Source organism: Tupaia chinensis, unplaced genomic scaffold (assembly GCF_000334495.1).
Source record: "Tupaia chinensis unplaced genomic scaffold, TupChi_1.0 Scaffold140218_1, whole genome shotgun sequence".
In the NCBI taxonomy this organism is placed as follows: Eukaryota; Metazoa; Chordata; class Mammalia; order Scandentia; family Tupaiidae; genus Tupaia; species Tupaia belangeri.
In genome coordinates, this window is record NW_006200097.1 from 657,219 (window position 1) to 668,620 (window position 11,402).

Genomic DNA, 11,402 nt, shown 5'->3' on the forward strand with positions numbered 1-11,402 from the left:
CCCCCCCCCACCTGCCCAGCCGGGGTAGTTTGGTCTGGGATCCAAACCTGGACCTCCCATGTACCCCAGCCTCTTGCAGCCATGCGCACGGCGTGTAACACCACAGCTAGGCTTCAGGTTTGGTTTGATTTGGTTTTGGATTATTCAAGAAAACATTTATGTTTTTAGAAGGTACGCACTTCTCAGAGTAAAGGGTTATGATCTCCGCAACTCAAGTGATTCAGACAGAAAGAGCGTGTGTGTGTGTGTGTAGGAGAGTGTTGACAGTGGTTGACTCTCAACACCAAGTGTATGAGATTTCACCGTTAATAGTCTTGTAACTTTTCTGTAGGCCTGAGAGAAACTTCAAAATGAAATGTTTAATAAAAAAGGGAGTCAATATAGCACATTTTGATACTGCTTTAAACTCCTAGATGTCTGTCGTATGATTTTCTGTCATTTTCTTTGTGTTTTGGCATCTTAGAGTCCCAAAATGAAAAGAATACTGGGTCACCCAAAAAGTCATGCCACATTTTTGCAGAGAAACACATAGAAAAATATGTCATAACCTTTCTGATGACCCAATATATATTCAAATATATCTATCCGCTTGTCTGGAAAGTCTAGATGCATTTTTGCATAGAAAAGTATGTCATGACTTTCCTGACAACTGAATAGCTTGTGGCTATGCCAACGCGGTGTCCCGTGCCTGACTTTCTCTCTCCCGGTCCTTTGGCCATGGATGTTTAGTTCGCTAGCCAGCTGTCTGCTTTTACATGGGGCTTCTGTGAGTTCTTCTTCTGTGGTCTAGACCTTCCAGGTGTGTTCAGGGACTGGACTTGCCTTCCTAGGAAAGGAATCCCTCAAACTGCTACTCATTTCTCCTTCTGCTTCTGGAGTAGTCTTGGCTCTGTGGTTCCTCATGGCTCTGCTTTCAGAATGACCTGCTCACATCCGCTCCAGTTCGTAGCAGGCCGTGTGGTGCACACTGTCATTATGCAGGGAATTAAACAAGCCTTGTGACTGCTCTCTGAGGCCGTGGGGCCCAGTGGCCAGCCACGTTGTCCTTGCAGTCAGGTACAGGCTGTTATCCCCTCCGCCTGGGGCGAGCAGTGCTGCTCTGATGGTAGCTTGTCTAAGTTGTTAGACTCACAGGGGAAAACGCGTTCTAAAATACCAAGCAGTACTGACTGCTCTGCACGGCAGGGACAGACCAGGAACTACCTGGGACTTCCTGGAATGTCTTTAGGAGGTAACATTTGACCGTGCGCGTCTCAGCGGAGGAGCAGGTGTTAGCCCTAATGCGTTCTCCTTGAAAGCCTGGCTTCGCTGTGGAAATAAAGACACCTTGTAAACCAAGTTGGTTTAAAGGGAAAGAAAATTCTATTTATTAGCAGGGGCCGTAGAGAGGACTCATATTTGTTCATTGGTTTAAAATAGTGAGCCTTGGAGTCATTCCTGCAAAGGAAAAAGAGGGCAGTAATGGACACATTGTGGGGACTTCTGGAATATATTTATTTGCTTGTGTTTGAAGCTAAAGATGGGTTTAGGTTGAAATCTGCTGGGAAGGTGAATTTGGCTTTTTTTGAGAAAGAGAAGTTATGCTTAGATTCTTCCAGCTTTACTGTATTTTCTGATTGGGAGCTAGTATTTGACAAGAGTGGAGCTTTTGGGGAAAAGATCATTTAGTCTGATTACAGGGGGGGGGTCAAAGGTACTTTAGACCGTCTTCTTGCAGACTGCTTTGTAGCTGTTCTGTGTGCATCTTTAAGAGCTGGCCACTACCCATCTCTGCCCTCTGTAGCACACATCCACGGCCCTCTGGTTATTCTCCTACACGGACCTCTGTAATGGCTATCCTCACTGCACTGAGAGTTCTAGTGGAGCAGTCTTCAGTTGTCTGTTTGCTACAGGACATGTGCGCTGAGACGGAGAAAGGGACAGTGAGAAATCACCCACGGGGGCGATGGCCACACCATGGTCCTTTCTCCATTCTCCCTCACACCTGGCATGATTATCAAGCCACTGGGTCCGAGACTTAACTCTTGTAGTCACCCATGTGGGATTTAGCACCCTAACCTCCGTACCACCTCCTGGCCCGAGTCTTCAGATTTTTTTTTAAATATTGATCTTATTGATTGATTTATTGATTTTTTAGAAGTTTGCTATAGGGCATAAGTGCTCGAGAGAGAGCAAGCGAGTGAGAGCGTGAGAGTGCGAGACCACGAGCCACCTACTGGCCTCCAGAACTGTGCCTTTTGACTCTTCTTTCTTGTGTTTGGAAGGCAAAGACAGGTCTGAGTTGATGTCCCATATCCTAACCTAAGAGCCATGAGGTCTCATGCCTCACGTTCCTCATCTTCCAGTGGGCGCGGAAGTGGACATGAAGGGTCAGTCTCCTTGCTTGCCACTCACTCCTGCCTTCTCTTCAACAAGCCAGTGACTTTGTCTTAGTCTCTTCCATTTGAAGGTTCCTCGAATGCCCTCCCAGCTAGTTAACTAGATATTTCTCTTCGGGTTTTGGTTTTTGTTAAAACTTGTGGTGGCGATGAGTTTCAATTGCTTTTTAGGAGGCCAGGTTTCTCTGCTAACCCACAGTGCTTAAATGTGAAAGTTCCTCCTGCAGGATCCAGAGAGGGAGCGTGAATGTGCTTGTCAGGGCAGTGGGTCTTGCTCAGCCCTCATAGCTATTGAGGTGCAGGTGGAAGGGGGCGGTACCAAAAGTGAGGCAGAGTCTCTCCTGCGCATGTGCGGCAGTCAGGTTACTGAGCTCCTCCAGCTGTCTGTCTCCGGCCCTGGGTCCTTTTTCTCTAGGCTGGCTGTTCTGAATTGGCCATAGGTTCAGCGCTAGGCCATACAGGGGCCACTGAGGTGGCCCCTCAGGAAGAAGGGGTGGCCCGCCCTGGGCTTCTGGCTGGGGTACCCAGCAGGCGGTGGGGAGGATGTCTGTGGTATAGGTTCCTTGCTTAGCAGATGTGGTGACTCCTTCCAGAGGGCCTAGTGGGTTCCCAGTTCCTTCTTGGGGTCTCTTATGGTGTTTGGCCAGACACATAAACATAAGCCCACAGCTCCGCCTCAGCCAACCAGAAGTTGTCCCTGGTGTAGACCTGCAACTGTTCTTTTTTGGACAGTTGTGAAGAACAGTGCATGTCTTACTAAGGCCTTGTCCCAGAGATCAGGTGCATTTTTTCAGCCGACACACAGGGTACCAGAGCCTGGGACTGAGCTGCAGGATATCAGGGGCCGTGTTTCCTCAGCTCCCAAATGGAACAGTGATTTTTTAAAAATAATCATTTCATTTTATTATTTTTTTAAAATGTGCTATAGGGCACATGAACTTACTGGGGTGGGTGGAGAGAGAAGTGAGAAGGGGAGAAAGCAAGCTGCCAGGTCTGGGACTCGAACTATGGTTGGCCATGTGGGAGTCCAGCACTGTAACTACCGTGCCACCTGCTGGCCCCAGAATAGCGATATCCTAAAGGGACACTTGAACATTAATTGAGACAGTATTTATGACAGCACTTTGAAACTTAAAGCTCCAGACAGATTTTATTTATTCATAGAGGGCCTTGTGTGAGGTTGAGAAGGACAGAGCATTTCCTGCTGCAAAGACTCGACTTCTTACTAGAGGAGATGAGCCCCGTGGGCATTTGTACTTCACAGTAACAGCGCCTTTCTGCACGGCGGTGTGGACTTAGGTGCTGTGGGAGGTCCCTGGGGAGGAAGCCTCGTAGGGAGGGCGGTGTCTGAGCTGGTTTTGAAAGACACATGGTGTAGATGGCCATGGACTTAACCAATGGGCGGTAGAGATGGCCCCAGGCAGCGGGAGAGCGTGAGGAGAGACACAGATCTGGGGGTGCACCGGGCCTGAACTCGCCAAAGCCATTGAATTCAAATGGAGTATCGGCTTAGATTTAGACCCCGGTTGGTGGGGAAGCCGTGAGAAATGTCCAGGCAGCGGAGTATCAGGACCAGAGCTAGCTTTCGGGTGACTCGTTGGCAACAGTTCGGAAGGGGAGACGGGAGAGATGAAGCTCTCCTTCCTGGAAGACTCCCAGGACAGCGCACAAACACGGACCTGCCCGCCGCCAGTGCGGTTCTGAAGAGCGAGATGGGAGGGCGGAAGCACACTTGGCAAAGTGAGTCAGGTCTGCCCGGGTCCCCAGCTGCCCACAGCAGCTGACCACAAGGCCCCGGTGCCTTTGAGGGAGACGCCTCTGTGCAGGTCCCTCTGCACCCCCTGCCGGGCTCGTGGCCCCCATTACTTTGCTCCCTGTGTCTGTTCTGGGGAACCCAGGACCTGGGCTTGATCTTTTTCTCTTCCTGGATTGTGCTTGACCTTTTCCAGGAAGCTCTGCTTTTTCTGGCCACCTGGAGGAACCACCTGCTCTGACCTCTCCATCCTGACAAAGCCGTGTCCCCAGAACCTCCCTGAGTGAGGCCTTGTTGGAGGGACTGGCCCAGAGGGGCTGAAAAAGCCTGGGTTGGATACAGGCTCACATTCTGCTGCTGCCATTTCCGGCTTGGGCAGGGGTTACCGGGCTCTAAGCTTCAGCTCCTCTGGGGTCAGAGGAACACACGGTTTCTCTCTCTGTTTGGTTGTGAGTCTTAAAAGAGCAGGTGTTTGAAAGGGCTGTCCGGTGAGTACAGGCCACCTGCTGTCCTTTCTCCTGAAAGAACATGTCCGCAGTCTCTGTCTAGACTATGTGATGGTTTCCTCCTTCCTTTCTGAGATGTGTTAGACTAGAGGCCAGCAGGTGGTGTGGTGACAGTACTGGGCTCCCACAGGGCTGATTGTGGTTTGGGCTGAAACCCATGCTGGGCATGCATGCCCCAAGTCCCAGGAAGAGATTGGAGAAGGAATGGTGGCATGGCAATCTTCCCTGGGGGGTGACTTCTCACTTTCCCTCTCACAGTCTCTCCAGCAAGTGCATGCACCCTATAGCCAAAAACAAAAACAAACAAACTAATCCCACAAAACTTCAGAATAAGAAATTTACTTATTGGGTCAGTGGAAAAGTCAGGAAGCATTTTTGCATAGAAAAATGTAGAAAAAAAAAATCATGACTTTTCTGACGACCCAGTGTGTCGGTTCCAGGAGTTTCTGCCACTGCCTAGAGAGAGATCCCTGAGATTCCAAGGTAGAACTTGAAGCGTTGTTTTTGTTTTTGTTCTTTTTTAAGGAAGAGAATGTCAATAAGTGTTGGGTACGTACACTACAAGGACTTCACCTAAGGAACATTCTGGATCAGGCAGGCTTTCATGACGTCCTAATAGCATTGTTCATTTACATGAGTGTTTGGACCGATGTTCCCAAACAAGTGGCTCACCAGTGACCGTAGCAGAAGTCCGTTGACAGCCCCCAGACTGCTCGTCCTCTTGTGTAACTTCCGTTCTCTCATAGCCCTGCTAAGTAGTTGGCATAGGTGAGCCCCGAGGCCTTGTGCCATCCTGATGAATCTGTTTCTCATAAAATGGAAGAACTCAAGTTTAAGGGGGTAAGAGAATTAGAAGGGACAGTGAAGTATCTTACTTGTCCCCAAGTCACATTTCAGAAGACTTTCTGGTGTTTGTATCTTTTTTTTTTTTTAGAGATTTTCACTGTAGGGCGCGTGCGCTCGCCAGACAGACAGAGAGAGACATAGAGACAGAAAGCGAGAAATCACCCCCCAGGGGGGATGGTCACGCCGCAATCCCTTCTCCTCCATTCTCCTCTCGGGATCTTGGGCACGCACGCACACACGCCCGGCGTGAGTTTTAAGCCACCGGGTCCGGGACATGAACCGCGGTCGACTATGTGGGAGTCCAGCGACATAGCCATTACGCCAACTGCTGGTTCCCCTGGTGTTTGTATCTTTTTGAGATCTTCTCTAAGGGCTCTCGCCGAGAAGTCCTTGATTTCTGTGGGTATAAAGGCGCCTGATGCAGAGGAAGGTTGTTCAGAGCCTTGCCCACGCACCCCCTGATGCCATAAGAATCTACTCTCCTGACACCACAACACCCCCATCATTTCCCTCTCCTACCGCAAGTGTCAGGGCCACCCCCTCTCCAGGGGAAGGTGACCCTTGGAAACCTGTTTAGTGCCGGGGATTAGGGAATTCTAGCTTAGTGTCTTTCCACTGTTGGCATGCCCTCCCCATGGGGCAGGAATGGAGAAGAGCGGGCATGCCCCCCTCTTTGACACAATAGAGGATTCGCTCTTAACTTCATCTGGAAAGATGTGATGCACCTCGAGCAAGCAGACGCTGTAGTGGGCGCCGGAGCAACCACCTTTTTTGTTTACCACCACAGTACGTCTGTAGTGTAGGTATGAATGGCAGCCCTATTTTTGGAGAGCCTGGTCTCTGGAATGTCAAATGACTTGCAGCTGTGAGTCACCCAGCTAGGGGTGGCAGAGTCAGTTTGAATGCAGCTCATGTCAGAGACCAGGCACTTCACACACTCCCATGCTGTACAGGCTGTGGGAGGCAGGGAGTGTGTCTGCTGTGGGGCCTCAGCAGCTGGTCCCTGTGCCTGTGACACACACCCCTGTACACACCCCACTTGTGCTTCATGGGGTCAGGGGCTGCTAGGGAGACTTTGTCCACCATGTTGTCTGCTTGTAGGAGGGAGGACTCAGTGTCAGCCCTGAGCCGCACAGTGGCCCCTGGGAATCCTGAGCACGGACCAGTGAAGCCTCAACAGGGAGCCAGTCTTTGGTTAGCTGGGGCAATTCTAGTCCCAGCATCCCTTCCCTGAAGAGTGAGCTAGTGGGCCCAGCAGGTGGCATGCTGGTTAAGGTACTGGATGACACCGCAGTTTGAGTCCTGGACCCGAGGGCTTAAAATCACACCAGGAGTGTATGCCCAAATCTCAAGAGGGGCAGGGATTGCAGCTTGGCCATCCTTGGGCAGGGAAAAGTGATTTCTCACTTTCCCTCTCTTTGGCAAGTGCACATGCCCTATGGAAAAAAAGCGGGGGGGGGGGCAAGCTAATGACAAAGCCCCAAATGGGACCCAGGTCTTCCCATTTTCTATCCAGTGCCTATCTCCTGGTGGAGGTTTGTCATCTCGAGTTAAGCATTCGCTTTCCTGATGTCAACCCTGGGTGCAGTTTGGCCTGTTTCTTCTCTAAGGGGTGAGGAATTGCTGACTCGCCGTCCAGTGCTCTGTTGGCAAACGTCCCGTCCCTCAGCATTGTCTGTAGACTAGAAGTTCCTGGTGTCTTTGTTCTGAGAGGGCTGCTCAGCCCAGGTTTCCTCATTGGCTCACCTCCTCAACCTCGTCCCCCACCTCCACCCAGCCCTTCCTCCACCCTACCTTCCTCCACCCTACCCTGGACTGAAACCAGCTCTGTCTGCGTGGACCTCAGACAGTCTCAGTTCCGGTTTTTCTCCTGTCGTTACTTTGCATGGTGCTTTCACTTCTTTCAGGAGTTCTCCCATCCGAGCCCAAGCTGCTGTCATGACCAGGGCTGGCCAAAAATGCCTCTCTACTCCTCCTCTTCAGTATGAACGCAAGCATTTGTTTTGAGTTTTGTCCTTACTAATGTCCCCACCTGTCCTGGTGCTCCCGACTTAGGCATCTGGGAGCGAAGGATGGGGGCAGCGTCCAGGCACTGGCGTTTTCATTCATTGGAACCATCTCTCCCGTCTCCCAGGTACACAGATAAGCTGTTTCTCGCCGAGCTCCTTCTCCTGGCGGCAGGCCGCCTTCGTGGACTCGTACTGCTGGGCCGCCGTTCAGCAGAAGGACTCCCTGCAGAGCGACTCCGGAAACCTTCAGCTGTGGCTGCATAAGGTAAGGGGGCATTTTCTAGTCCGATCTGTTTGCATGATAGATGTGGAAACGGAGGCCCGGAGAGGCTGTGCCAACATACAGCGTATATCTCATGGTGCGACCGTGGTACTGTAAAGTCAGGAGGAGCCTCAGGTGACTCAGCCTGGCACCTTCAGGTAGCATATGGGGACAGGCGCTTTTTGAACACTGGCTCTGTAACGGCAGGCACAGTGTGTCTTAGTCACTGCATATTGTTAATGTCCCCCAACATATCTGGCCCATAGTAGATTCTCAGAGCAGCTGGGATGTCTGAATGGGTGTAGTGACAGGTAGGGGACAGAGCTAGGGCCCAGCATAAGTCCTTGGCAGGTGCCTTTCCTACTCCACATGGGGTCCCTTAGAGAACGATGCTGTGTGGAGTTGGGTTGCTTCTAGCTGGTGAGTACTGGGATGTTGGGAGGCCGGGTGCAGACGCCTTTGGGAGTGTTGGTTACAAGGCGGCTTTTGGAGTAGATTCTTCTGCTCTTCAGTGGATCCAGATACTGCAGGGGAGGGAGACGCCAATATCTGGGTTCTGTTTCTGCAGAGAAGAGGGAGCTCTGTGGTTGGGGGTGGGGGCCTCATCAAGGCTCAGCAGTGAGGAACTCGGCTGGAGTCGGCAAGTTCATGCACAGTATTCTGAGTGGTGAAGGCGCTTCGTTCAGTCTTCCCTGCAGTTATGAAAGTAGGGCTTTGTTTCAACCAGTGGTTCTTTTGTCCACGATGAAAACAAGTGGAATGCTGGTGTAGGTATCTTCCGGTATTGCCATCTGCTGAGGACCGCATAGCATCTTAGCCTCGGAAAAGCTGAAAGCTAAAGAGGGTCTCGCTTTCCTGCTTTGACTTGCTGCTGGATACAGAGTCCACGTCCTTTTAAAAAGAGCAGCTTGTTTGCTACGACCCAGGCCTGCTTTCCTTCTTGTTTATCATATGGCATTTGGCTGCAGTGACCCCTCTTCATTTGGGTTGGGCTTTTCTCTTTGATTTTCAGCCTTAGCATTAGGTGGGTCCCTGTCAGCTTTGCACAGTTTAGTAGCCAGGGCAACAAATAGTAAGGATTCTCAGTACAAATGGGCTCCATCCCAGAAGCTGAGCAACTTTGCCCCTCAGCCTAGATCCATGGTGTTGTAGTTGAATCCATTTGTTCTAATGTGCTTACAAAAATGGAAAGTTGAAATCAATCATTCACTGGGTGAGGCATCGGTGAGCTACAGAAGAATGCATAATTCTGGATTATCTAACATAGAGTCAGCAGGGACATTCACAATTGAGTCATTTTTAGAGCTGGAATAAACTCAGATTTTTTATCCAGGTGCATTTCACAAGGGCTTTGAGAGAGGAAGCCTGAGGGACATAGGATTTAAGTTGGTAACTATGCAGACTGGAACTCATGTCTCTGGACTTAGAACCCCTTGTCCCTCCAGTCAAGGAAGGGGAGATCTGGTAGCAGTGGGAGGGCTAAGCCCTAAATCACCTGGTATTAATGAGTGATTAAGAAGCTCTCTTTCTGTTGGTAGAGGACTAGCGTGTTTGGATGGAAGTGAGACTGAGAGTTGGGTAGAGCTCTTGATGGATTCACAGGACTGGGGGGACAGAAATGGAAATGGCTATGTTGGAAGGACCCTGATGAACACTCTCAGGCTTTTTGTGGGGATCCTGAAAGGCCATTCCTTCAGAGTAAGGGGAAGTCTAGAATTAAACCAGCCCTCACAGGGCTGGTGTGAAACATTTCAAGTGACTGAATGAAGAAGAGCTGGGATTGCCAGTGTCTCTGGTTGACTTGCCTGTGAGGAGCTGAACTGTCTCTGGAGGAAGGCAACAGCAAGCAGAGCCTAAGATGTTGCTGTAGTTTTTCACATATGATATCCAGCACTCACTCAGAAATAACTAGGCATACAGAAAAACCAAGAGAAAAACAAGAAGTAGAATCAGTCCACAGGAGATCCATTAGTAGATTGCTCAAACATATATTTATAATAGTCATTAACAAAATGTTCACAAAATTAGGATAATATGGAGCACTGAAAACTATGTAAAAATAAAAAATCGATTGGAAATTCTCGAGTTATTTCAGCTAACATTGACCAGGGCCCTACCATATGCTATACTGTGTGCTGACATCAGAAATCCACAGGTATCTGGTCCCTTCCTCAAGGAGCTCACTGTCGAGTGGCAAAGCAAAGGTGTAGAGGTAACCATCAGAGTTAGATGGCAGGGGCAGATGGTGGCTGGTGCAGCAGTAAGATGCGTCTCTGTGAGGCTGACACACATCAGAAGGTTCTGGGTTCATGCCCAGAGACCTCCCAAGGTCTGCCTGGCATGAGTGTGTCCATGACCTGGAGCTGGCCAAGGCTGGGTGCATCATGGCTTCAGGACCCTTGGAGAGTACTCGTTCTCACTCCCTCTCTCTTAGTTATAGCAAAAGTAAAAATAGAAAAGAACAGTGAATGGTAGAAGGAAAGTGTGGTTATTGAAGAAACCAAGGAAGAGTGTTTTCTTTTTTTAATTAATTAAATTAATTATTATTAATTTGCTATAGGGCACGTATGCTTACCAGAGGGAGACAAAACGAGAGCAAGAGCGAGCGAGCAAGAGAGAGAGAAAGCAAAGCAGGTCTGGGATTCGAGCAGTGGCTTGCCATGTGGGAGTCTGGCACCTTAACCACCATGCCACTTGCTGGCCCTGGAAGAATGTTTGCAGAGTGGTGAAGTCCACAGGGTGAAATGACACTTAGTGGAGTTCACGGAATTGGGAGTGATCCCGACAGAAGTACTGTTAGTGGGAAGTCAGAACCAGATGGCTGTGGGTGAAGAATGAATGGGAGGTGAGGAAATGAAGATGATGGGAACAGACAATGTCTTCAGAATGTCTCCTTTTTTTTTGAGAAAAATCTCTCCCTGATAAACTGGAAGAGAGGATAACGAGCTGAGTTGTGACGGGGCTTGGGGTCCAGGAAGATTCTGAAATATGAGAGGCCTTGAGCGTTCAAATGCTGGTGGAAATGAGGTAGGAAGAGGCTGAGGAGGCCAGGCCCAGGTCTGAAGCACTGCCCCAGGAAGCGACGTTCTGGGAGAGCTTTGTTCTGCTGGGAGCAGCAGGCCCTTGCTTGACTGTAGTGAATGGCTAGGTTAGAGAGGGTCTTTGAAAGCTAAGCAGATGGAGAGGCTACCTGCTGGGGACAGTGGGAGCCATGGTGCATACTTCAGCAGGGTGAACTTGGGGGTTCCAAGTTAATCCTAAGCATTGGTGTCCAGGAAAGAGTAGAGGGATAGAGGCACTGAGTAAGGGTTCCTTCAGGAATCGAAAGGAAGAGAAGCAGCTATTTATGAGAAAACAATGAGAAAGTAAAAAGGAACACTTGGTGTCTCTCTGCTGGTGAGATTACACTCAAGGACAGTGGACGGTGTTACCACGTGCCGAGACCAGGAGTCAGCAGATTTCTGTAGGGGACCAGATAGTCGAGTGTGTTCTGTCATTGTAGGTTACGCAGTCACCATCATGGCTCCTCAGCTCTGCTGAGACAGACGTGACATTGTGGCCAGATGTGGTTCAGGGGCCACAGACTGTCGACCTTGTTACAGGCCCCTCAATAAGAACATCCTCGTTCTCCCCCCCCCCCCCCCCCCC

General features: G+C 50.0%; 1 protein-coding gene across 1 annotated transcript in view; it reads left to right on the forward strand.

The window, feature by feature from the left end:
* The window catches only part of PANX1 (pannexin 1), a gene marked incomplete at its 5' end in the record, with an annotated part of 41,140 nt that overhangs the window by 17,769 nt on the left and 11,969 nt on the right, over positions 1 to 11,402 (forward strand). Inside the window, 1 exon segment of the mRNA XM_014593313.1 lies at positions 7,618 to 7,757. Coding sequence (XP_014448799.1) covers positions 7,618 to 7,757 — 140 coding nt within the window.